The sequence below is a fragment of the Dipodomys spectabilis genome, unplaced genomic scaffold, assembly GCF_019054845.1.
Source record: "Dipodomys spectabilis isolate Male_0828 unplaced genomic scaffold, ASM1905484v1 ptg000054l, whole genome shotgun sequence".
In the NCBI taxonomy this organism is placed as follows: domain Eukaryota; kingdom Metazoa; phylum Chordata; class Mammalia; order Rodentia; family Heteromyidae; genus Dipodomys; species Dipodomys spectabilis.
In genome coordinates, this window is record NW_024870731.1 from 29,570,261 (window position 1) to 29,598,160 (window position 27,900).

Consider the following 27,900-nt stretch of genomic DNA (forward strand, 5'->3'; position numbering starts at 1 on the left):
AATTGCATTTGGGAAAGGATATAACTATTTTCTAAAGCTATTTCACACTCTTTTTAAAAATATTATTAGTTTAAAGCTTCAAGAAAAAAAATGAGAAATTACACAAGCTGTAAAATCTCAGATTTAAATTAATTCCAACAAATTTTCTATTTTGTGGTATATATTCCATTGTAGAAAAACAATTCATTATTAATGTGCCAAGAATATGGCTTTATAAAATGTATAAAGTAGTTTAAAGAATTATATTAATAATTTTATTAGTTTTGGTTCATTTTATAATGAGTGAATAATGCTTTCTCAAAATTACTTAAATGTTACTGATGGCATTACAAATTATCTTAATTTTCCATTATCCAATTATGTCTAGGTAATTTTGAGCATGTGTAGCTTTCTTTGGCACCAAAAGATACCAAACTTAGTTCACATTTAATTATGGAACCTGGATGATGTAAAAATCTCAAAAAAAAATTTTTTTAACTTTTCACTCTTTAAACTTCAGATAGTATCAGTGTAACTTCAACTTTTAAAGGAAAAAAAATCTTTAAATTTAATAACCACAGGTAAAGCAACTTTACTTGATCACTTAAAAAACATTTGATATATTGAAGATTTGTGTAAAGAGTTCAAAGTTTTAATATGTTAATATTACTTTTAAACATTCTCAATATATACAATAAGCATGTATAAATTATAGATACAACTAATAATATATGTACAATTATGTATGAACACCACTCTCTTCCCCTAGACATAGTGATTAGTGGATAAAGTAACAAGTCTCTGTGCTATTCAAGGCAAAAAAAAAATTGAATGCCTTAAAAAATAAATCTTTAAAGAATAGTTTTAAAAATAATGTTCAAATATTGCACAAAATAATTTAACTGCAAATATAACTACATACTGTAAAACAGGTATAAAAAATTTGCTCTCTCCAGTAAATCCTATTTTCTAATTCTATAAAACAATTTATTGGAAGTTTGCATTTAGATATTAGATGCTAACATTCAGCTTGACAGGAATTCAATTTTCAGAAGTTAACTAAGTCTTTGTCTTAAAAGTTCATCTATTTGAGTTTTATACATATTTTTCACATCTTCAAGATCTAACCGAAGTTCTTCTGCTTCTTCTGCTTTTTCTCCATACATCTGCAGAATAGTGTTGTATCTTTGATCCAAATCCTAAAAAACATATTTGCTTATGGTTTGAAAAATATCTATACAAAACATTGTTAGTTCACAAACAAGTCAATAGGAAATACCTCATAATTTAACTGAAAGTATATGGCCATCTCTTGGTTGGAAAAAATAGCAAAAAAAGAAATATTTAAAAAGGTAGGTGGCTGTAATTCTAACCCCGTCTCTTCATGTATAATTCTCCTCATCTATGACTCAATCTCTCCTAGCCTGTTAATTTAAGCACACTTGATGAAATTTTCTTTCTAATTCGCTGGTTTAACTACTATCTGGCATTTAGCTCAAAGAATAAGTCAAAAGAACATATATATTCACATGCTGCTGAGCAATGCCTCCTAACATTCACATATGGTAACTGTGAAGAAACATTCAACATAAAACCAAAATCCTGGGGCTGGGGAAGTTGGCTCAGTGGTAGAGTGCTTGCCTCGCATGTATGAGGCCCTGGGTTTGATTCCTCAGCACCACATAAGCAGAAAAAAAGCCGGAAGTAGCACTGTGGCTCAAGTGGTAGAGTGCTAGCCTTGAGCGGAAGAGCTGAGGGACAGTACCAGCATTCAGACCCCACGACCGGACCCAAAAAAAAAAAAAATCCTATAAAAGGTATAGGAGAGTAAATGTTTACTATATACAAACCTTGGCCAAACAAAGCCTAGTTCTTTTCCTACACTGGGACCAAACAATTTTATGAAAATACTTTGAATGTATAATGACACAACCAAAAATCTTTAAAGTTCCTTATTAAATAATATTGTCTTTAATGTACAAAAAAAGTCAAACATATACATATGTATTTTATATACACAAAAAAAATCTGTGATTTACTATAACTGGGTAAAAATACATTGGACTCATACTTAAGGTAAGAATACTTACTCTTAACTGAGTACGAAGTTTGGGTATCTCCTTTACTTTCTCCTCAAGTTCATCATTTTGATTTGTTAATTTAACTAGCTCTTCAGCCATTATTGCTCGAGTTTTTTCTAGATTACCAATTTCCATCTGAAAAACAAAAAAGATAAAACGTTTCTTATTGAATAGCTAATGTAAAAATACTTACAGGTTCTGGTGGCACATGCCTGTAATCCTAGCTACTCAGGAGGCTGAGATCTGAGGATGGCAGAAAAGTCCAATTAACCACAGAAGTGGCACTGTGGCTCAAGTGATAGAGCACTTGCCTTGAGCTGAAGAGCTCAGGAACAGGGCCCAGGCCCAGAATTCAAGACCTATGACCAAAAAAAAAAAGAAAGAAAGAAAGAAAAGAAATAGGAATGTCAACATACAACCCCAAGCTAGCTCTTTTTTTTTTGCCAGTACTGAAGCTTGAACTCAGGGCTTCAGCACTAGTCTTGATTTTTCTTTTGTGCTCAAGGCTAGCACTCTATCACTTGAGCCACAGCTCCACTTCCAGCTTTTTTATGGAGATAACAGTCTCATGGACTTTCCTGAACAGGCTTGCTTTGAACAGTGATCTCACATCTCAGCCTTCTAAGTAGCTACAATTCCCAAGCATGAGCCACCAGCATCCACCTCAAGTGAGCTCCTTTTAAAGTAAAAACAAGGCTGGGAAGGTGGCTCAGTGGTAGAGCACTTGTCTTGCATGCATGAGGCCCTGGGTTCGATTCCTCAGCACCACATAAGCAAAAAGAAAAAAGCCGGAAGTGGCGCTGTGGCTCAAGTGGTAGAGCACTAGCCTTGAGCTGAAGAGCTGAGGGACAGCGCCCAGGCCCAGAGTTCAGGCCCCACGACTGGACCCCAAAAAATAAAAAATAAATTAAAAAAATAAATAAAGTAAAAACAGTAGCAGAAAAAGGGTTCCAACTTTCATCAATACTATTCATAAGGTCTACTCTGAAAGAGAGATAAAGAAGTAAAAGAAACTGATCAACCATTTGTTTGAAAAATAAAGCCTTATATATTCCTGTAGTCTAAAGAAATGACACTTTCCTAATCCTGAGGGCTCTTAAGCACAGCACACTTGGGCTAGACTACCATATTGAGTATTAAGACTATTCTGACTTCTTTTTTCAACCAATTCATGTTGTTCTTTAATAGACCAATCATTCCATAGAACTAACAGCATATAAAGAGAACAGAAAAAAGTTTTACTTCTGAGTGTATCAAGTTTAACACAAAAACATTTAAGCTGACATATTTTAGTATTTCTAACTGCCAAAACGTTTTAAAAAGTAAAACAAGAGTAGCTTCTCCTTTGCTGTCCTTCCATATGCAGTTACAGTTCTAACCTCCTTCACCTTGACTCATTCCTTAATGAGGGAATTAGAACTTATCTAGGTATTTTAACAGGGAAGAATAAAAAGAGCTCACTCAAGTTCCTTTTGTTCTGAGGGGAAAAGCTGTCTGAGAGAAAGAGGCATTCTCTGCTTCTAAATGGGGAGGCTTACTCCAATCTAGCTTTTTTTTTTTTTTTTAATTTTGTGCCAGTCTGGGACTTTTAACTCGGCCTGGACAGTCTCTTAGTGTTTTTACTCAAGGCCAGCGTGCTATCACTTGAGCCATAGCTCCAATTCCACCTTTTTGGTGGTTAACTGGAGGTCAGAGTCTCACAGCCTTTCCTGTCTGGGCTGGCTTCGAACAGGCTTCCTGGCCACCTGTGCCCAGCAAGTCCAGCATTTCTTATGAGAATAGATAACATTGACTAATTCTGACAACTGACAGGCTTAACTGGCTCTAAGTTTTCTATCATTTCATCTTATTTTTCAGAATTCAGGTGGAAATGAAGGGTGTTACTTATTGAATTCCAGTATTTCATTCATTTCTATAGCACACTTAACTTTTCAGTACCTGTAAATGGGTAATTTCTCCTTCTCGTAGCTTCAGCTGAGACTGTAGACTTTCAATAATACTCGATCCTGCTCCCATCCTCACAGCATCATAAAGGTTGCTTCCACTTGCTGATGTAGCCATTGGTCCAAATGAATGATCATGAGACTCATCCTATGTTAAAGAAAGCTCAGTTAGCCAGTTATCATAGATTGTGTTCCATTTTCAGGATCAAATAAAATGTCTTCATGGTGGCCAATGTGCCAATTGCATATTCCCCACATTATAATTCAGTTCATAAACCACATGCATGGAAAAAATAAAACACTACCTGAGACAGAAAAGATGTTTGTAGCCCTGCCATATCAACTCCACTTATTGAACTTGAGCGTGACATGGTGGGAGTGCTGGAAACTGAAAATAGTTTTGGTTCCTTAGGGAGCAAAAAACAAAGTCTGTCAGATGGAAAACAAGAACTTTCCAGCTTTAATGGAAACAAAGACTGATTTCACTTTCCTTACAAAATGTATGGTGTCTAATGAAAGTCAGAAATCTTCCAAGTATAAAGAACAGCAATTAAAAGCATACTAGAACTTGTTTATATTACAATTGTTTATATTATAATTGAGCAGATTTTTTTTTTTTTTGGTCCGGTTGTGGGGCCCTGAACTCTGGGCCTGGGCGCTGTCCCTCAGCTCTTCGGCTCAAGGCTAGCGCTCTACCACTTGAGCCACAGTGCCACTTCCGGTTTTTTTCTTTTTTGCTTATGTGGTGCTGAGGAATCGAACCCAGGGCCTCAGGCATGCAAGGCAAGCGTTCTACCACTGAGCCACCTTCCCAGCCCAATTGAGCAGATTTTTAATGGAATGAGAAGGTTTTTGTTGAAACAAGTGTAGAAATTACTTCATATTATATATCACCAATTAAGCTTTTTTCTTTGAAATAAAATTGACCATAAAATTTACAAACCATAATTTTTTGCTTATCTATTTTAGTGTATTAAAAGTTCCAAATAAACTAAAAAGGCAATCCCATTTATACACATTTATTTTTAATGTGTTATGCTAATTCCTAGTATATTTTAATCATTTAAAGTAGAAATTCATTTGTATCTTTTATTAACCAGCAACAAAGTGAAAAATCCAGATCTACTGTAAAGGTGCCTATGGGCCAATTACTTCATTAGTTCAGTGAGAAATCACATAAATTACTCAAAAAAAGACTTAAGACTTTCTATATTGCAAAACTGAGAAACCTCAGACTTCTTTGTATATACTCAAACAATCAATGTTCATTACAACAGCTCCAAAATGGCTACATCAAAACAAAACAAAGAAAATTTGATACCTTCTCTTTCAATGCTTCCTGAGTGAAAATAGCTTTCTTCCTTTCTTGTTCAACTTTCAGTTTTTCCATTTCTAACTGACTATTCAACAGCGTCTAGTAGAGAGAGACAGTTAGATCATCTGTCACACTAGTCCATAGCATTACAATAAATCTACTGCAAAGTTTGAAGAATAAAATATAAATGCCAAAGACCAAGTTCTAAAAGTCACGGCATCACCCATTTCATTTGTCCTCCTTGGCTCGCTACCATCCCCATCCATTCTCTACAATATGCCCTGAGGGAGCGAACACTAAGAGAAATACCTTTTCTCTCCTTGTCTCTTCAAGTGTTCTTACATATTCATCTTTTAGGTTTTCTAATTCAACCTGGTACCTAGTAAACCAGAGGGAATTAAACAAAACAAAAAAGATGATAGCACAGACTATTAAAACTCACTACTTTTTAAACTCCAGTTACATAGTTAGTAGTCATTTCTACTACCAGAGTTCAAAATATCAGTGATTTTCCAACTAAATCTCCCATATTACTTGTGTTACATTCAGAAGTTATACAAGTACATCTATTTTTGTGCATTTTATTGATGACCTAGGATTTTAAAGAGACTTTAAAAAGTAATTTTAAATACCACCATCCATAATGCTCCAATTTTACAGGAGTTTAATAAAATGTTCATAAATTTCATTCTTTATAAATCATTTTTATTTGATAACTTTGTGTGTGTGTGCGTGTGCACACGCATGTGCATGCGCATAGGGCTTCTTTCTCTCTGTTTTTTCTACTCAGTTTGGTACACTACCATTTTATGACCCCAGTTTCAGCTTTTTGCTGCTTAATTGAAGGTGAGAATCTTGAGGATTTGTCTGTCCAGCCTGATTTTAATTGAGATCCTCAGATCTCAGTCTCCTGAGTAATTTATAGGATTATAGACATAAGCCACAGACATCTAGTTTGACTACATTTTTTTTGGGGGGGTCCAGTCATGGGCCTGAACTCTGGGCCTGGGTGCTGTCCCTCAGCTCTTCAGCTCAAGGCTAGCACTCTACCACTTGAGCCATAGTGCCACTTCCGGCTTTTTTTTTTCTGGTTATGTGGTACTGAGGAATCGAACCCAGGGCCTCATGCATACAAGGCAAGCGCTCTACAACTGAGCCACCTTCCCAGCCCCTTGACTACATTTTTAAAAGTAAAATTTCCTCAGAAATCAAAGGTAAGAAAACAGACAAGTTACAACTTTAATATAAATTGTCATATTTTACAGTTTGAGTTTTAAAAAAACCCAAACATTTATTTAGAAAGACTGGAACATTGTTATAAATAACTCTTGTAACATAAAATAATTTCTGTGTGTGGTCTCTAAACCACTAGGTGGTGTTATGGATAAACTCCTTTAAAAGCTACATTAGGGGCTGGGAAGGTGGCTCAGTGACAGAATGCTTGCCTTGCATGCATGAGGCCCTGGGTTCAATTCCTTAGCACCACATAAACAAAAAGCTGGAAGTGGTGCTGTGGCTCAAGTGGTAGGGCACTAGCCTTGAGCTGAAGAGCTGAGGGACAGCGCCCAGGCCCAGAGTTCAGGTCCCAAGACCAGCCAAAAAAAAAAAAAAAAGCTACATTAAAGGTATGAATCTTTTACCTGGAAAAACACAAATACACAAAAAACCACACGATTTTAAGACCTTCCATGAAATGCAATGGATCCCAGCTCCTCCTTATCATCTTGTCACTAATACACTTGACTTTTCACCAAGAAAAGCCAGTGACATATTTGTAAAATGTACTTTTATATGTCATTGAATCCCCCCTCCCCCCCCCCCGAACAAAAAAAAACAAAAAACACACACACAAAAACATGCTCACCGATTATTTTCATCCTCTAGTTTTCTTAGCTTACTTTTCTCTGATTGCAGTTGGGCTTGAAATCGACTGTTTTCTTGTCTTAAGAGAGCATTCTGTGATTCCACTGCAGACATCTGAATTTTGTTGGCAAGGAGTTCTTCTGTAGCTGCACGCTCTTTTTCAACTGCTGCTGCCAACAAGGTCTGGGATTCACCTAATGATAAGACAGGAAGAAAAACCACATATGTAGAGAGACCAAGATACCAAGCTGATTCTGGCTTCAAGTAGTCATGCTTAACAATGACTTTTTATATAAGACTGCCTATGGAGAAAAATGACCCAATCTTTGTATCTGTTTGATCATTCTTTTCCCAAAGTATTTTACTTTGAAATGTAGTCATGCAATAAAAGTGTAATGAATCAACAAATGGTCCTTGAGCCATAGAATAGCTGTAGGCAATAACAAAATAGATTCTCAACCTAAACATCACCTTAAGAAAATTAGCTCAAGATTGTTTGTAGGCTTAAAAGATATAAACCCCTAAAATTTTTAGAAAAAGAATTAGAAAATCAGGATAAGGGGTTGGCAAAGACTACATAGATCTGACAATAAAAATACAAGTCACAGAAAGGAAAAAAAATCAACAGTATGGATTCCTCTAAAACTTCTTAAACTTTTGCTCTATAGTATGTGGATCAAAGGACAAGCTAGAGACTGGGAGAAATGTACATGCACAGGACTAGTACCTACAGTCGTAAAGAACTAAAAATACAAATAATCCAGTTAGAAAATAGAAAAAGACATAGATACCTCATAATGATATTAAGTATATATGGAAAACAATCACACGGAATGATTTTCAACATCATGTGCCATTAGGAAAATGCAAAATGAAGCTACAATGGGATATAACTACATTTCTAAATGAACAAAAGAAATGTAGGGATAGCATAAAATGCTAACAAAGATGTGAAGGGCATGGAGAGCTCTCACACAAAAAGCACTATGGAAATAAGTAGTTGTTTTCAGTAAAAACTAAACATACAACTACCACAAACAGGCTTGCAGCTAAATCGCTGACATTTCCAGAAACATGTATCCCCACACTAAACCTGTATATGAATGGTCGCAGCAGCTTTACCTATCATACCCAAAAGCTGGACTTCATCAAGAGAATACCCAAACAAACTGGGGTGTATATATTCCATGGATTAACTCAGAAATAAAAAGACTGAACTGATGGAATACTGATAAGTTACATGAACCTTCAGAAAATTATACTGAGTGAACAAAGCCAATTAAAAATGTCATATAATGTGAAATTTTTATATTAATGTAATATTTTGAAATGACAATATTTTACAAATAAAGGACAGATTAGTAGTTTCTAGGGAAATAGGACAGGAAAAGTAGGGTTGGAAGGGTTGCAGGTATGTTTGTAAAAGAGCAATGTGAAGGAGCCTTGTGGAATTGGGACTGTTCAGCATGCTGAGGACTACAGTGGATTATGAACCTAAACAAGCAGTGAAATTCCATAGCACATGTACACATGACCATATAAGATCACGTTAAGTGAAATGAACCTCAAGATAGGGACACAAGTGTTTTTTTTCTTGCTTGCTATTGTTTTTAATGTATTTAAAATGTACTATGTGATTTTTTTTGTTTCTCTTGTATGTTCTTCCCCCACATATAACCCCTGGTTTCACTGTATTTGATTCGGGTGCCCTGCATCTTGTATATACATTTTTTCTAATTTGGGGAGTGGAAGATAAATAACAAAATGCTGAAATAAGGATACAGGCTGACCCATTGTAACAATGAGATGTACAAGACACCATGTTGAAAACAAACTTTACAACTCGGGGGGTGGAGAGGGAAGGGCTGGGGAGGTGGGGAGGGAAAAGATGGTAGGGGAAAAACAAAGGAGGTAACAATGCTCGATAGGATATGTACTCATTACCTTACTCATGTAACTATAACCCCTCTGTACAGTATTTTTACAATAAAAACCATTAAAATTGCATAGCACACACACATACACAAGAAAAAAACTAGAAAATTCTAAAATAAATAGATAACCAATGTCAATATGTGGTTATGATATTAAATTTCAAAATGTTAACATTTGGGCAAATTGGCCGAAGTATGCAAGGGACCTATCCGTATTATTTCTTGTAACTGTATTTGAATCTTTAATCCTCTCAAAACAAAATTTCAATGAAGTCAAAAGAAGCAGCAGCTAAGGTTCTAAGACTTAACCACAGCAACAATTTTCATACTCTTGCACAACCACAATAGACCTAGTAAAACTTCTTTTACAGTACTATTTTATTCAACACTATTATCTATGCTCCTTTTAAGGGCGTTTTATTCTGTTTTCTTTGTGCCTTGCCTATGTTCTTTCTAGCACACAAGCCCAAGTATGTGGAGATTCCACTCTTCAACCCACAAAAGCACTAGCTTCTAGCTTTAATTCACTGCTAACTAAATATTCACTTTCAGAGGTTAGAAGTATAGCTCAGTGCTTACGTAACAGGTATGAATTTGAGTCCCATCACCACAAAAAAAGTGTCAATTTCAGATGTTATACTTCATACCACATTGGTCTCAAAAAACTGTATAAATAATACATCTAAAATTTATACCTATAAATTTAAAAACATATAAAGATCAAGTTCAGTATTTATTTTGTAAGTAAATGAATCATGTTCTGGGCCAAACCTTACAAGGAATTCTGGAAACAAACAAACAAACAAAAAGTATACAAAGGAGCCCTTAACATTGAAGCAGTCTGGAAGAGCCCAATATCGTATTTCCTGAGCTTCCCTCTCACAAATTCAACTGCCTTAAAAGCATCTAATGTTCATGACATGCTATTTGAATGCCACAAGTCTAATTCACTTCTCCTGATTCACAAAGAATAGCTCAGAAAAAGTCTGAAGTAGGTAACTTGTCCCACACTGACTGGATGGTTCAAAACCAAACAAAGCATCAAGTCCCCCTCTCTCAACCCCACTCAGGCCTGCTCTAATTACAATGCCACACAACCTCTCAAATTACAGGTAGTTTTAGGTAAAGGCACATGATGAATTTTTCAGATTCTGAAATATCAAGTATATTCATATACTGCCTCTCAGTGATTAAGGGGAAATAACTTGGAAAAATACTTTTCTTTTTATTAAGAGCAAAGGCAACCTGGAACATGTCTGTAAAGAAGCAGAATATGGAATCTTAGGACTGAACAGTATATCTCTTCTATGATCTAATCTTGATCCTCCTCAGATCTACATATGCTATGAAATTCTACCACTGACACCTCCTTCACTAGTGAAGACAAATTAAAACAGGTCACATGTAACAACAGACAAGGAAAAACTAGAGTATAGTTGCCTGCAAAAATTAAAGAACAGGTAGTATTTTAGCCAGGATCTGATACATGGTATAAAGGAAAAAAAAAATGGCCTGAAAAGGTCACAATTAAGACATTAAAAAATACACACGAAAAAGGGGAAGAGGTAAAAATCTACCTGTGAGACATTAAATATAATCATGAAACCAAGTGAATTCTAGTTCCTACCATTATCCCTATTCCACAAACAAGATGAAAGGGCTTCTGCAACAAGCATAAAATACTAAAGCAGTTACCAAGCCTATCAGAAAGATTCTTCTCCACTTTCTCCCATGATGATGTCTGGGACCCTAAGGTAGCTTGCAAATTTTCTATTTGCCGAAGCAATGGCCTTGTTGTTGAAGAAACACTTTGACTCAGTTCTTGGTTTCGATTCTCTGCTTCCTGGAGTCTCTGAATGAAGGAATTATGAAGTTATTACCTCTGATATCAAGAAAAATGCTAAAAGCATTAGCAAACATTAACTTTATTAGGAATTTCTAGGGAAAAAAAATTTCTGTAAGAGATATTTCCTTTATTATATTTTACATATTATATTTATATTATTTTTTATTCAACCCTTTAGTTTAGACACCTGTCAGCACTCAGGACATTAAAGCAGGAAGACAGCAAGTTCAAGGCCAGCCTCATTATATCATAAAACCTTGCTCCAAAACAAACAAACAAACAAAAAGAAAAAAATATTGCAGTGTCTTTCTAAAATACTTCTAAGATAGTCATTGGTTATCTAAGCTAAAAAAAAGTTCAAATTACTCAGTAGTTAGCTCTTCGTCCAAATATGTAAGTATTTATAAAAACAGAAAGATTAACGTAAGTTGTATTTCCTCTTCCTTTTCTTATGCATGGTCTCTGACTAAAAAAAATATAGCATAAGCAAAGAAACCAAGTACTGAGTATCTGCCTCACAGTATCCAAACCTGGATAACCTATTACAAATCAAAAACAACACTAAAAGTAGCTGTGAAAATCAATCAGAAGCAGGAAAAGGGCTCAGTTTTGATTCCCAACACCAACTACTCCCCCACCAAAAAAAAAAAAAAAAGCAAATACAACAAATATACAGTAAACCTATTGTAAAAAAAAAAATCACTCTTCCTTTCAAACAAAATTGAGAACGTTCTTGAACATCTTTATGTGGTTCACATAAAGCCACAAAAATACAGCAACTGGTGACTATGTCAGCAATCCTTTCCATTTCCATGAAACTATCCCTGTGAGTCTTTTTTTTTCCTAAGAAAATGTGTACTTTTAGCTCGTGTTTAGGCAGCTGTTGGCAATACCTGCTGAAGCTCACTGATCTCGTGGCGTAAATAATCCTCTCTCCTCGCAGCTGCTTGCTCTGCACGTTGCAGTGCCAGTCTCAGGTCCCCCACCTGTAGGAAGAGAAAAAGCACACCATCATAATGGTGCATATATGTCAAGGGTGCACCATCGGTAACTTTCTGCTAACTACACAGCTGTGTTGCCATATATACTAATTTATATTATCCAATGAGCTTTTATTAACACACATCCTATTTAAGCAATCCCAAAACTGAAGTATAGTCAATATTTGCTTAGAATGCTAGCACTCTACCACTCTACAGCTCCACTTTTGGTTTTTTTTAATTGGTTAATGGGAGATAAGGAACTCATGGGCCTTTCTGCCTGGGGTGGCTCAGAGTCTTTAGAGCTCAGCTTCCTGAGTAGTTGGTATTATAAACATGAGCCACCAGCATCCAGCCTCATCTACTTCTAATGAGAATGTAAAATGATACAATTACTACTAAAAATGTGGCAGATCTGCAAAAAGTCAAACTTGACATTACCACATGACCTAAGGATATACATATCTAGAAGAACATAAAATGCATGTTCACATAAAAATGTGTACATGAGGGCTGGCAAGGTGGCTCAGTGGTAGAGCGCTTACCTTGCATGCATGAGGCCCTGGGTTCGATTCCTCAGTGCCACATAAGCAAAAAAGAAAAAAAGCCAGAGTGGCACTGTGCTCAAGTGGTAGAGCATGAGCCTTGAGCTGAAGAGCTGAGGGACAGTGCCCAGGCCCAGAGTTCAGGCCTCACAACCGGACCACCCCCTCCAAAAAAAAAAAGCAAAAATTGTGTACATGAATATTTATAGCAGTGTTACCATGCTATTACCAGGGCTTGAACTCAGGACCTCACTCACACTTGGTATTTTCATTCATGGCTGGTAATCTACTACACAAGCCACACTTCTAGTCTAGATTTTTACTGGTTAACTGAAGACAATCTCTCTCAGACTTTTCTGCCTGTGGCTTCAAACTGCAATCCTCAGACCTCAACCTCCCGAGTACATAGAGGTATGAGCCATGGGTACCTGGCTCATAGCAGCTTAATGCAAATAGCATAAACAACTCAAATGTCTAATAACTGACAAAACAAATTTTGTTTTCCTCCCTTCACCTGAGGTTCATAAACTGCTACAATGCTATGTATGAGTAAAATTTATTCTCTTGAAATTACATACAATAATTATGTGTATAGGATGCCCAGTTTCCAGGGTTTGTAATTTTTTAGTAGGGATACAATAGAACACAGAACCTTGAGCATAGAAAGCAGGAAAGTCTACTACTGAGCTATAAGCATCCATAACATTCTTAAGTATGAAATACACAAAAATAACTGCTCAATACTTCCACAATGCACACATCATTTTAACAGCTATTTTTAAAATGTACATAAAACTTAATTTTACACAATCCAGCTCTTTATTCTACAGTACTAGGGTTTAAACTCAAGGTCCTGTGCTTGCTAGACCAGCACTCCACCATCCAGGAAGATAATAACAAAAATCTGACACTTCTATCACTACATAAGGATCAATGCCAACTAGTTAAACAACTATTTAATGTAGAGGAATATAAACATATACAAGATAGCTTTAATCATCCAGCTTTTACCTGAATTGCCAATGTTTCTTGTTGCTGACGGGCTTCCTCTTGAACCTTATCTAGGGCTGCAGAAAGTTCTTCTTTAGCTTTCATTTCACGACTCAGAGCAGCTTCCTGTGCCTCACTATCCTTTGCAGCATTGGCTTTGTGAAGATCAGTAAGTTCTCTTAAAAATTCAGATTGATAACTTTTATTTAAAGCAATATACAGTGAACTACATACACAAGTGTACCACTTAAAAAAAAACACTATCATAAAGATTCTGCTGAACTCACTTTAAGTAATAACCCCCTCACTACTGACAAGTTCATAAACGTTGCTAAGGATAACATAGTACAAAAGGGCTCCTTCGACACCCTACTCTGATCACTGATTCTAAACTGGCTGCACACATTATCATTTTCTTACTTGTATGCACTATCCAGGGCAGCCTGAATACTGCGGTTCTTTTCTTCAAGTTCATCCATGTCTATTTGAAGTCGGCCAAGATCTTTCTCTTGGCGTTCTACCACAGAATTTAGTTTCTTAATATTTTCTCTATGTTGTTTCTCAACTTCTTCTTTGCCATCAAGGACCTATTTTTTAAAAACAGACAAAAGTATTTTTCAACCTATAACACCATGGTAGATGACTGTATTTCAGGAATCTCAACAAGTATTGTAATACAGAAAAAAAAATCTTACCATTGCCGGGTGCCAGTGGCTCATGCCTGTAATCCTAGCTACTCAGGAGGCTGAGATCTGAGGATCAAAAGCCAGCCTGGGCAGGAATGTCCCTGAGACTCTTATCACCAATTAACCACCAGAAAACCGGAAGTAGCACTGTGGCTCAAGTGGCAGAATGCTCGTCTTGAGGTAAAAAGCTCAGGGACAGCGCCCAGGCCCAGAGTTCAAAGCATCACGATATATTAAAAAAAAAAAGTAAAAATAGGCCAGGCAGGGCTGGGATGGTGGCTCAGTGATAGAGTGCTTGCCTTGCATGCATGAGGCCCTGGGTTCAATTCCTCAGCACCAAATAAGCAGAAAAAGCCGGAAGTGGTGCTGTGCCTCAATTAGTAGAGTGCTAGCCTTGAGCTGAAGAGCTGAGGAACAGTGCCCAGGTCCAGAGTTCAGGCCCCCCAACAGACAAAAACAAAAAAAAACAATAGACCAGGCACCAGTAGCTCATGCCTGTAATTCTAACTACTCAAGAGGCAGAGATCTGAGGATCTCTGAGATCAGAGATCAAAGCCAGCCCAGGCAACAAAGTCCACAAAACTCTTTATCACCAATAAACTATTCAAAAAGGCCAGAAGTAGTACAGCGCTACCTTGAGCAAAAGGAGCTCAGGGGGCTGGGAAGGTGGCTCAGTGGTAGAGCACGTGCCTTGCACGCATGAGGCCCTGGGTTCGATTCCTTAGCACCACATAAGCAAAAAGAAAAAAGCCAGAAGTGGCGCTGTGGCTCAAGTGGTAGAGTGCTAGCCTTGAGCTGAAGAGCTGAGGGACAGCGCCCAGGCCCAGAGTTCAGGCCCCAGGACTGGACCCAAAAACAAAACAAAACAAAAAGGAGCTCAGGGACAGCACCTAAGCCCAAAGGTCAAGCCCAAGACCAGGAAAAAAAAAAAAGTAAAAATAAAATATATAATAAGTATATATATATAAGTATAATCTATGCATATATAAAGAGAATACAATTTCTGCTCACCTGTTTTAAATGCTGCAACTCCTCTTCTTGCTCTTTAGCTTTTTTGTTCAGCTTTGCAATAGTATTTTCACTGTCTTTGTCTTTAATTCTTAATTTCTTAATGATATTAGAATTATGTAGCTGCTGCTTTGAAAGCTTTTCTCCTAGTAATGATTTTTAAAAAAGGATAAATCAAAATAATAATTCTTTCTTAAGAATCTGAATAGAATGGTTTATCTAACTAATAACATGAGAATTATTTTATATCATAATTTTTTCAAGCCCTAAAGTTAACAGCCATTTAAGCAGAAATTACCAATAAATGCCAAAGAAAGAGGAAAGTGCCAGTCTTAAAAAGGGTCAATTTCCACCTGTAAGTATGTATCACAAAGGGGAATATGTGCTTTTACAACAAAATCTAGCAGCCACCAACATACCTGGGAACCAACGGTGGTACCACCTGACATTCTGTTTCTACTGATGTGATACAGTGATGGATGTACAATATGAATTACAACACTTCTTACCAGAAATTTGATGAGTAATAAAGAAAAGTGATAAACTGGATATAGCCCATTCTGTAAAAGTATTTTTGGAATTCTACCAAGTATTCAGTGTCATGAAAAGAGAGAACTAACCACAATCGAGAATCTAATAGCTGCCAGATACCCATGGCTCACATGTGAAACCCTAACTGCTCAGGAGGCTGCGACTGAGGATCATGGTTCCAAGACAACGCTGGGTAGGAAAAGTCCATGATACTGTTATCTCCAATTAAAAAACACAAGTGGAGCTATGGCTCAAATGGCAGATGGCTAGCCTTGAGCAGAAAAGCTCAGGGACAGAGTCCAGACCTCGACTTTAAGCCCTAGGACTGGCAAACGCACACACATGTAATAACCAAACACCACAGATAACCTTTAGCTGGACCCTAGAGTAGTACAAATGGCCAACTATAAAAGGTATTTTAAGCCAGGCATGCTGGCACAAGCCTGTAACTCCAGTATGCAGGAGGCGGAGGAAGGAGGATCTTAAGTTTGAGGACAACCTGGCCTCACAAGTTCAACCTAAGCCTGAGTAACAGTGAGACCTTGTCTCAAAAACAGAACAAAACAACATTTTACAGACAACTGAGACAAATGATGGGATATATGATGGATCATACTTCTAAACTAATGCTGATTTTCTTAGGTACATTTATGGTCTAACACTTGTGATAGAAAATGCATTTGTGCTGGATGCTGGTGGCTCACGCCTGTAATCCTAGCTACTCAGGAGGCAGAGATCTGAAGATCACAGTTCAATGCCAGCCTGAGTAGGAAAATCCATGAGTCTTTTATCTCCAATTAACCCCCAATAAAACCAGAAGTGGAGCTGTGGCTCAAAGTAGTAGAACACTAGCCTTGAGCAAAAGAGCTCAGGGACAGTGCCCAGACCCTGAGTTCACCCCTCCCCCCAACCAGGAAAAAAAAAAAAGCATCTGTCATGTGCCAAGTAGCTCTCCTATTCTTATAGTATTTTATAATCATAAACAGAATACGTACCTTCTTCCATTAATCCTTGAATCTGTTCATCTTTCTCTTTTAAAAGGTCTGCAGTTTCACTACTATTTAATCTAGTAGCAAGTTCTTCTTTCATATTTTTTATTTCCTAATTTAAAATTAAAAAATAAAATATAATCAGTGACTAAAATGAAGAAAGTATGTTACACCATTTTCCTCCAGACTGAAAAAGCCATACTCACATACTCATAAATAAATCTATAAATATTGCTCAGTTAACTTACTGCTTTGGTTATTAAGACTAAGAGCTTTAAATATTGCACATAAAACACACATTCAGATATATCAGCAGGTCTTAATATGGAAATGGAAATGAAAATAAGTTAATTTTTGCCACCTTTCTTTAGAATGTATATGTTCCATAGGTTAAGCATTACATTTAGAACAACAGTACATAGAGACAGATAGGTTTGTTGATTAGAAAGTAGTTTCACATTATTGTTAAAGCCAGAAATGAGTGATTAAATCAAGCTTTAATTTATTCTCCTTTCTGTAGCAATCCACATGGGAAAATTATAAATTACTATTCATTTTGGCGAAGAAATAGGAAAACAACGTAATTGAGAAAGGCCAAAAGCAGAGACAAAGCTATCAGTAACAGTCAGGACTTGAGCTATAATTACTAAACTTAGTTATTAGCAATTTCTAAAATAGGTAATTATCCCAAATTAGAAACATTAAAACAACAGATTGTAACCAGGAATGACTTTGCTCCCATGATGACATTTTGTAAAATCTAGCAGCTGAGGTGGGAGAGGATACTACTGGAATGTAATGGGTAGAGGCCAGGGATGTTGTTAAACATTCTACAACATACAAAAAGAATAAACCCAGGGCTGGGAAGGTAGCTTAGTGGTAGAGCGCTTGCCTTGCATGCCTGAGGCCCTGGGTTCAATTCCTCATGCATCACATAAGCAAAAAGAAAAAAGCCGGAAGTGGCGCTCAGTGGGAGTTCAGACCCCACGACCGGACCAAAAAAAAAAAAGAACAAACCCACCATAGACTTATCTATCCCAAAATGCCATTCCATAGAGAGAAAGAAATTCTACATTAGAGCTAGTCAACACTATTCTTCTTAAAAGGAAATCATTCCTAAAAATTCGTATTTTAAAATTGCTTTGGAATAAATTAGTATATATGTGTGAAGTGGTATGAAAAAAATAAAGTAACAATAATTTTTTAAATGCATACTATACCATTTAAATTAAGTGTTATCTACTTTGGTGGAGTTATCATTTCTGTTGGCTTGGGTTTTGTTGTGTGTTGATCCTATGGCTTGAACTCAGGGCCCAGGCGCTGTTCCTGAGCTTTCCTACTCAAGGCTAGCACTCTACCACTTGAGCTGCAGCTCCACTTCTGGCTATTTGGGTGGTTAACTGGAGACAAGAGTCTCAGGGACTTTGCTGCTGGGGCTGGTTTTTCCAACCACAATCCTCAGGCTACAACCTCCTAAGTAGCTAGGATTAGGTGTGAGCCACCAGAACCAGGTAGACATCATTTATAAAACTTATCCTAGTGCTCTTTGTTTACATCTTGCAATGATTCATATGTAATTATACAAATTAACATCTGTTTAGATTATAAGTATGAATTATCAATTTAAATATATCAAAATCTAAAACTTAATAACACTTTTTAAAATCTTAACTTTTTTATTATAGAAATCTGATGAAGGCATTCAGCAAACTATTTTCTCTGTGGATTTGTTTTTTGTTTTTTTTTTTTGCCGGTCGTGAACTCTGAACTCTGGGCCTGGGCACTATTCCTCAGCTCTTCAGCTCAAGGCTAGCGCTCTACTACTTGAGCCACAGTGCCACTTCTGGCTTTTTCTGCTTATGTGGTGCTGAGGAATCGAATCCAGGGCCTCATGCATGCAAAGCAAGCACTCTACCGCTGAGCCACCTTCCCATGCCCTTTGTGGAATTTATGTTGAATAATAATTACCTTTTTAGCAGCATCTCTCTCTTTGCAGGCGAGCTGTACTTTCTTTTCTGCTTCTGCAATCCGCTGAGTAAACTCATCTTTCAAGGAAGAAATGCTGCTGCTTTCTTCTTTGACTCTGAACATTTCACTAAATTGAAATTATTTGGGAATAAAGATATACTGTTTATTTATTCCAAGGGTACCAAGCTTAAGTTCAATTCTCAAAATAACATTTTCTTCAGTATAAACCATAATGAAATAGATCAGTTTTAGGTCTGTTAACTTTTTTGTTTCGGTGGTACTAGGGCTTTGAACTTTGCCTTCAGCTCTGATTTTGGCTTGTTATTTTTGAGACAGGATTTTACTTCCTGCCCAGAAAAGTATCAGGGTACAATCCACTTATGTTAGGCTTCCTGGTAGCTACAAAACCCCAGACTCTGACACCACTGGGGTCTTGAGTACTATCTTCTGTCCAGGCTGGCCTCAAACTGTGATCTCAACAATTTCAGCTTCCCAAATAGCCAGTAGTTAGGATTACATGCACTGGTACCCAGACGACTTTTTTTTGTTGGTGGTGGTGGTGGTGGTGGTATCAGGGTTTCAACTCATGATTTTGCATATGCTAAGCAGGCACTTTGTCACTTTAGTCATATCTGCAACCCTTTTTGCCTCGGTTACTTCTGAGAAGGCTCTTGCATTTTACCAGGATTTATGCTTCCTTCCATAGCTGGAATGACAGATGTATATCACCTTGCCCACCATTTTTCATTTTCATGAACTTTTTGTCCTGGCTGGTTTAGAACCATGATCCTCTTGATCTCAGCCATCTGAACAGCTAGGTTTAAAGGTATGAGTCACTGTATCCAGCTTTTATATAGGTGAGACTAGCCTTGCATTCATGATTTTTCTGCCTCTCTTGCTGAGGGGTTACAGGTATGAACCACCACATAAAGCCAGCCTATTAACTTGTAGATAAAAATTTATCTTTTAAATTTTTTATGTATGTATTTACTTGAGTAATTCATTCATTCAGTGTTAGAGATTGATCCCAGGGTTGGCAACATCCTATCCGAAGAAATGTTCTACTATTGAGCCACATACCCAGCCATATACCACATTTTTAAATATCAAATAAAACTCACTAGAAAGTAAAAGTATCAACAACACTTGATGTACAAAACTAAGAAAAAGGTAAATATTTCAATTCTAAATCTTGTGTCACACTTCCCTAATCTATCCTTAATACAAACAAAACTAGTATGTTTTTAACTATCAGTTTTCTTGAGACAACATTTTATACCTCTAATATTAAAAAATTATTAGCAGCCGGGCACCAGTGGCTCACGCCTGTAATCCTAGCTACTCAGGAGGCTGAGATCTGAGGATCGTAGTTCAAAGCCAGTCCGGGCAGGAAAGTTCGTGAGACTCTTATCTCCAATAAACCGCTAGAAAACCGGAAGTGGTGCTGTGGCTCAAGTGGCAGAGCACTTGCCTTGAGCTGAAGAGCACAGGGACAGCGCCCAAGCCCCACAACCGACCAAAAAAAAAAAAAGATTATTAGCAACAACTGGAAAGAATTTACTGTTTTTACAAAATACGTTTCAATGTCAAAAGTAGGAGTAAGGAAACGACTAAAGTGATACAGCCCTTACCTAGCAAGTTCAAACTCCAGTACTGTTAAAAAAAGAAAGAAAGAAAAAAAAGTATATTCAATGCCAAAGTAATATGGTAAAGATAATTTGAGGATAGAAATAAGCTTTAAGTTTATACCTGAAATGGTATTTGATTTTGTTATTATAAAGAAATTAAATTTCGAACATTTCAATTTCAAAAGCTTTCAGCTCTTCAGCTCAAGCACTCCACCACTTGAGCCACAGCATCACTCCCGGCTTTTTCTGTTTATGTGGTGCTGAGGAATAGAACCTAGGACCTCATGCATGCAAGGCAAGCACTCTACCACTGAGCCACCTTCCCAGTCCAGTAGTGTGTTCTTAACTTAGGACTTCATACTTGCTAGGCAGGCTATCTCTCAAGCCACGTCCCAGCCTTTTGTGCTTCAGTTATTTTTGATATAGGATTTTGCTGTTTGCCTGGCCTAGACTACAGTCTTCCTATTTATGTTTACCTCCCCACCCATCCTGTAACAAGGATGACAGCTATATACTACCATACCTCGCATTTTCTGGTGAGTCGAGGTCTCACAAAGTTTGTGCTAAGGCTGGCCTTGAACCACAATTCTCCCAATCTGAGACTAGTTAATAACTAGGTTTAAAGGTGTGGGCTCAAAACCATTTTTTTTTCTTTCTTTTTACTGGTACTGGGATTTGAATTCAGGGCCTCACCCTTACTCAGCTAGCACTCTACTGCTTGAGCCACACATCTAGCCTGGCTTTTTACTGGTTATTTTGGAGATGTAGTATAGCAAACTTTTCTGCCCAGGTTTTGAACCAGGATTCTCCTGGTCCTAGACTCCTGAATAGCAAGAATTACAAGCATGATCCATGAGCACCTCAAAAATATTCTTGAAAACCACAAAGTGTACATAGACTTCCACATTACGCATAACCTTATTCACATTTGTAGAATACTTACTCTTTCAGGTTATCATAAGCTTCTTCTAAAAGTGCTTTTTCTTTACTAAGAGATAATAACTGAGCCTCCCTTTTTTCCAGTTTCTCATTCAGAAATTCAATGGTCTGGATGAAGAAAACACAAGAAGTCAAAATGTTTTAAGTTTCAAAAAAGACAATTTGTACATGCAGGTAATGATTTGTAAAGGAACCCAATCATGGGAATAAATAAAACATGATTTCATGGAACAATGAAAACAATATGGGAACACAGTGCTCACAGGGCAGCAACCACAGGATGATGGGAGTACACACTGCTATACTGCTTGCTCTGGAAGACACAGGGGCAGATCAAGTTGAACATCTACATAACCCGTGATATAGAAAATGCTAGTTCTAGGTACACCTTGGAGGGAAAACTTGTTGATAAATTCAACAGGTAACATGTGTAAGAACACATTAGCTTTGCTATTTTCAATAGCAAAATCTGGGATGGTCTGTAAATCTGCCAAAAGAGGAGGAAATAGATGCAGTCAAAACAAGGCAAAAAGGGCCTTCAGCCTCTGATTATGTTCTTAGCTGGGTGGTAGATATAAATGCATGTATCTATAGTCTATATTATTCCTTAAACCAAAAATGTAACTTTTATATACCACATTTAAAAATAAATAATTTTAAAAAATAAAAAATAATTTTAGAAAACCTACAGGAAGGCATTTTTTAAATTTCCCCAGAATATATCAGTGTAAGTACAAAAAGTAATTCTAACCATATTTTATTACTTAAATCCTACTGAAGCAGTGATATACTTTGAGAGATCACTTAAGTACTGACATTAATTAAAGGTGGTTTTTAAGAAAGTGCCACTATGTATTTTTTAGCATGGTGCTATTACCAATTGTAGTTGCATGGCCTTTTTTAAAAAGCTAAAAGTTCAATAATAAAGACATAGCCGGGCGCTGGTGGCTCACGCCTGTAATCCTAGCTACTCAGGAGGCTGAGATCTGAGGATCTCGGTTCAAAGCCAGCCCGGGCAAGAAAAGCCATGAAATTCTTATCGCCAATAACCACCAGAAAACTGGAAGTGGTGCTGTGGCTCAAGTGGTAGAGCACTAGCCTTGAGCTGAAGAGCTGAGGGACAGCGTTCAGGCCCAGAGTTTAAGCCCCATGACTAACAAAAAAAAAAGAATAAAGATGTAAAATGGAAACATTTATGGTTAGTTATATTGCAAATACATCTGCCATCATTAGCTTTGAGAAACTTCAGATATTTGAAATTATTTAATAATTAACTGGTACACTGCTACCATCAAATACTGCTACAATGAAGTGACAAAAGACCTTTCCCTCTTTTTTTTTCTCCCAGTACTGGGGTTTGAAGTCAGGAGTCTGCACTTGCAAGTTAGGTACTCGGCTGCTTGAGCCACATATTCAGCCCCAAAAGATTTTTTTTTATTTTTTTTTTTTGCTGGTCATGGGGCTTGAACTCTGGGGCCTGGACGCTGTCCCTCACCTCTTCAGTTCAAGGCTAGTGCCCTACCTCTTGACTCACAGCACCACTTTCAGCTTTTTCTGCTTATGTGGTTTTGAGGAATCAAACCCAGGGCCTCATGATGCATGCAAGGCAAGCACTCTACCACTAAGCCACCTTCCCAGCCCCCAGATCTAGCTTTTTAATTCAGCACAAGTCACTATGCATCAATGAAAACATTTTTCAAACAAATGATTTTATCTCTAAATCAAACACCCAAAAAGTCCATTTCTACTCTGTACAGTTACCTTGCAAACATCTTCCTTCTCAGAAAGTACTTCTGGCTGGCTTTCTGCAACTTCACGCTGCTCAGATAGCTCATCTAAGGCAGTGTTACATCCTTCAGTTGTAGGCACAGAAGAAACCAGAGTATCTGGCTGTTCAACTGGCGTATCTGGCTGTTCACAGTTAACAGGTGTGGTGCTGCGTCCACTTTCCTCCATTTCTGCTTCTTCAGTGGGTATAACTGTTTCATCATTTACTACTTCTTCAGCTTTTCCCTCAATAGAGTCAATTATTTTAGTCTTTGGAGTGGAAGAATTAACTAGAATAGGCACTAAAGCATATCCCTTGCCTGACAGCTCATCATCTGAATTGATTTCGCTGACACTCCGGCTATCTAATGACTGTACACTAAATGAGTCTATTCTTTCAAAAGCATCAGATGAGCAGCAACTCTCGTTGAGCTTTTGGAAATCATCTAAACGATTATACTCAGGACAAGCAGATGCAGAGAGAAGCTGAAAAGACGTCTGCATCAGGTGAAGACTTGATTTGGCATCTGTAGTCTCCTGTCTTGAACTTGCTGAGCTCTCGCTTATTACACTTTCATGATCTAAAACTTCAATATCACTGGTGGTAGAAGTACCCGAGGAGAAGGTACTAGCAGGAGGAGAGGGTGTGTTGCTCTGTCTGTCTTCATGTTTCTGCTCCTTAGCTTCCAAAGCCATGTCCTTTGTTTCTGCTGGGAGAGACTGCGTAGACATGCTAGACACACTTTCTGAAGCTGTTTTTGCCTTAGTCACATTCTCAGACACCTTCAAGCATATAGCAGGCACCTTCATTTCAGACTCTTTATCAACAGTTTCTTCTTGCTTGCCTTCAGTTTGAGGTGATGAGTCCACTGCCACAGTTTTCCCTGGTACACACACAGGGTCTCTCACTTCTGACTCAGCTGTCTCTGTAACTTCTGACGGTCCAGAGATTAAGGATTCTTGTAAAGTGCTTTTCACTTCTTCTTCCGGTCGTTGTGATTTAGCTGGAGGCTTTGATACCACCGGACTGTTCTGAATAGTCTGGACATCCGTTGGAGAGAGAAAGGCACTGAAGAAATTTTCAGATTCATCTACTACAGTCCTTCTCACCGGCTTTGTGATGGCTTTAGGAGAGGCCGTCGGTGGACTCTGTGGTTCAGTGTTTGATTTCAATCCCCAGGTGGAAGTATCCCATCCTCCACTGACCTGGGGACTTAAGCCTTTGACAAAAAAATAAAAATTATATATATATATATATATATATATATATGCACATAAATATTTAACCATCACTATGAATCAATATAAATATAATTTAGGGAAAGTAAGAAAATGGAGAAAATACAGCCTGTAATTTACACATGTTAAATACCTTGCTGACTGTAATGTTAGTACCAGGTTAATTCTGGTTGAAGCCCTGCCTGAGAGGAACTAAGAGCATAGATAAAAGGCTAGACTTGGTCTGGCCTAGCAGAAGCAAGTATGTTATTTCCTCCTACAACAAATTATGAATGTAATGATGTCTTTTTTTTTTTTTTTTTGGGGGGGGGGTCTGGTCCTGGGGCCTGAACTCTGGGCCTGGGCACTGTCCCTCAGCTCTTCAGCTCAAGGCTAGTGCTCTACCACTTGAGCCATAGCGCCACTTCTGGCTTTTTTCTTATATGGTGCTGAGGAATCGAACCCAGGGCCTCGAGCATGCAAGGCAAGTGCTCTACCACTGAGCCACCTTCCCAGCCCTGGTATGTGTCTTATAACCCATGTTAAGGTCAAGATACATATGACTCATCTCACAAAAACTGGCAGCTCCCTCACTAACAGGTCACGTGCCACCACATAAAAATGACTTGTTCAGTCAGTTTCCTGCTAATTATATTCTTGTAACACAAAATAATAAAACATAAAACAAACAGAGGGGAATGCTCAAACCCTGTATCACAAGATACTAGAAACAAGTGTTCTTTTCCAAAGATCAAGTTAAATTGATGGGAACAGTAAGATCTAGTGAGCAAATGCATTTGCATCTACTTAATGATAAGCCTAATTTTCAAGTCCCACTCTCCAAAACCTACTTGAGGAGAAAATTTTGTTCTTTTATATTTGTTTCCATGTTCTAAATTATGCCATCAGCTATATATGGTCATTGTAAATTTCAGAAATGTGCATTTTTAGAACTGCTCTTTTGGTATAAAAGTAGATGACACAGGCTCACACCTGTAATCCTAGCTACTCAGGAGGCTGAGATCTGAGGATCATAGTTCAAAGCCAGCCTGGGCAGGAAAATGGTACTGTGGCTCAAGTGGTGGAGTGCTAGCCCTGAGCAAGAAAACTCAGAGCCAGGGCCAGGCCCTGAGTTCAAGCCCTGGGATCAGCAAAAATAAGTAAATAAGCAAATAAAACGTTTTAAAAGTAATTGACACTGGGAGTTCTTAAAAGTACAGAGAAAAAAAAACTATCTTCTAGGGGGGAAAAGTTATCACAACAGTCATAGCAATAGCAACTGCTAATAACCTGATGATAAAAAATAGGTAATGTTCAGTAAAATGTTAAACTAATTTTTTTAAAAAAACATCTTTTTCTAAATTAAAAAATGACTGGGCAGAATGGTCACAAATCCTGCACAATTAGAAGTGATGTAAAGAACACAAATAACTAAGGACTAGCTATCAATTTTTCAGCCCTAAAGTAGCCTGATTTCATATGAGTTCAGTTTGACCTTCATTGGTATCACATGTGAAAAGTCGCAAACAAAAAGGCCAAAGTTAAAATGCAAATGAACTAGCAAACAGAATCTACTGATTAGTTCATCATCCTAATGCAAAACCATCCCATGAGTTATCTGGCTTCCATTTAACCTACTCCAGTCTGAAGACTATGGTCCTCTTTGCCATCTAGGACACAAGTGATAGGTAAACATGAGTAGTATGGATAACCTGGTTTTAAAAATAACCTATATAATACATTCAAGCCCAAGACTTCTTAGAAACCAATGATCTAAAACTTAATGGTTCAAAATGTAAGGTCCAAGAGAAAAAGCCAAATGGAGCTACTCAAGCAAGATCGCACAACTTAGTACTTTGACAAGTACTAAGATCACGACATACAAACATGAACCAGCACATCACAAAATGAGAAAGCCTTAATTTGCAACGATGAACACTAAAAACAGAAACCAGAGTCAAGAGCTTTAGTCTTTCCACCCAGAGGTGTATATCCCCCTAAATCTGCCATTGTTTGTACACATCAAAATACTAGACAAGTCCTCACACTTAAAAACACAAGAGCAACGTTAGGTCCTGAAGGATTTCCGTGGAGTGAGACGAGTCTCTGCAGAAATGTGGCGGAACTTAAACTCCTTGGACCACACATTCTACTGGCAATACCTCCGGTATATTCTGCGGTGGTACCTCAAACAAGTGTCAACTTGGCCACCCCTCACTTTCCAATTTGGCAAATAAAACAAGGAGTCGTTCTGATGCTATCCAAACAAACTTGGGCCCTAGGAGGCACAGAGCGCTCCTCCGGTGTGAGCTGTTTTTCTCCCTCTCCTCCCTGTTCCTTCACATTCCTCATAAGGTGCAGTGACACGAGGCTCCCAGAGGCCCAGCTGGGTCCTCCGGAGAAGGGCTGGGGGCACAAGTGGCGAGCCGAGTGCCTGGTCGGCTGAGATGGGTCCGGGCGGGCTCCAGCGCCGCGGGCGGGGGAAGGCGGGTCCCCGGGAAGGGGCAGGGGCAGGGGCAGGGGCAGGGCGGGCTGGCACGCGGGCCGCGGCAGGCCCCGGCCCGGGCACCCCCGCAGCAGGACTGCCCAGGGGACGCTCGGGGCAGCGGGACCCCGACCTCCCAGCCCGCCGGCCCCGGCGCTCGCCTCACCCGGCTCCCCGTAGGGAATGGTGTCGGCCCAGGTTCCCGGCTCCTCGTCCTGAATGTCCAGGACCCGGTCGATGGACTTCTGGGCCTGGGACAGCGCCTGCTTGGCGAAGCTGGAGAGCTGCGAGGCGTTGAACCAGCTCATTGCCGCTCCTCGACCGCCCCGGGCGGCGGCGGCGGCGGCGGCCCACGGCGGGGAGGCCCGGAGCGGGCCGCGCGGCCTGAGGCTCGGAGGAAGGCCCGGCGGATGCGGCCTCGCCCCGCTTTTCCACGCCGCGGGCCCGGTCAGCGGGCTGCCATGACCCCGGCGGCCTCCCCCGAGCCCCAGACGGACCCCTCGGCTCGGCCCTCAGCGGGGTCGGAGCGCGCGCGTGCGCATGCGCCGGCTTCGTCCACGTACACAACCACCAGATCCGGGAGCCCAGAGTTCCGTCCGCACGGAAGAACAAGGGACGGAACGCGGACGTCACATCCGGGCGGCCGCGGTGCCCTTGGTGACGGAGCGAAGCGGTTCGGTTCCCACCGGGAAGATTCGAGTTCAGAGCCGTTCTCAGCCTGAGGGGGCCACGGCGGCGGAGCCGTGCGCGGCTGCGGCTGCGTGTCGGCCGCTCGGAGCCCGCGCTGCGCCCGCCATGACTCCCGACTAAGGCAGTCGTGGGCCCGGCGTCCGAGTGTCTTAACCAGCTTGCGGAGGCGAGGACGCCGCGCCTCACACCTGGGACTGCTGCCAGGGCCGGCCCGCCAACACCGACCGGCGCGTCCGTCGGCCCCGCGTCCGTCAGGCCCCGCCGCCCGGCCCCCGCCTCGCCCAGTCCCAAGAGGTGGGCCTGGCGCACGCGCGGCCCGGGCGCCGGCCCGACGCGGACGCGGGCCCCGGGCCGGAGGAGTAACAGGTGAATTACCGTCTCTGCCCAGCAAGGCCTTCCGCGCCGTGCAGCGCGCACGCACAGCGACTGGGTGCGGACCAGCCACGCACGAGACGGAAGAGGCCCACAGCAGACAGAACCTGCTGGCGCCCTGACCCTGCATGCCCAGCCTGGGA

The 27,900-nt window shown here is 39.4% G+C and overlaps 1 protein-coding gene across 1 annotated transcript; it reads right to left on the reverse strand.

The window, feature by feature from the left end:
• Positions 1–942: 942 nt before the first annotated feature.
• Positions 943–27,037, reverse strand: Tmf1 (TATA element modulatory factor 1). Its single transcript, XM_042679886.1, has 17 exons — positions 26,862–27,037; positions 22,987–24,212; positions 21,230–21,333; positions 18,659–18,785; positions 16,697–16,802; positions 15,174–15,316; positions 13,897–14,063; positions 13,498–13,654; positions 11,855–11,947; positions 10,811–10,967; positions 7,183–7,375; positions 5,628–5,697; positions 5,325–5,417; positions 4,309–4,410; positions 3,999–4,151; positions 2,070–2,195; positions 943–1,178 (listed from the first exon to the last, which is right to left on the reverse strand). Exons 1-17 carry the CDS (start codon positions 27,001–27,003, stop codon positions 1,035–1,037), a joined length of 3,303 nt encoding a protein of 1,100 aa, XP_042535820.1. The 5' UTR covers positions 27,004–27,037; the 3' UTR covers positions 943–1,034.
• Positions 27,038–27,900: the final 863 nt, after the last annotated feature.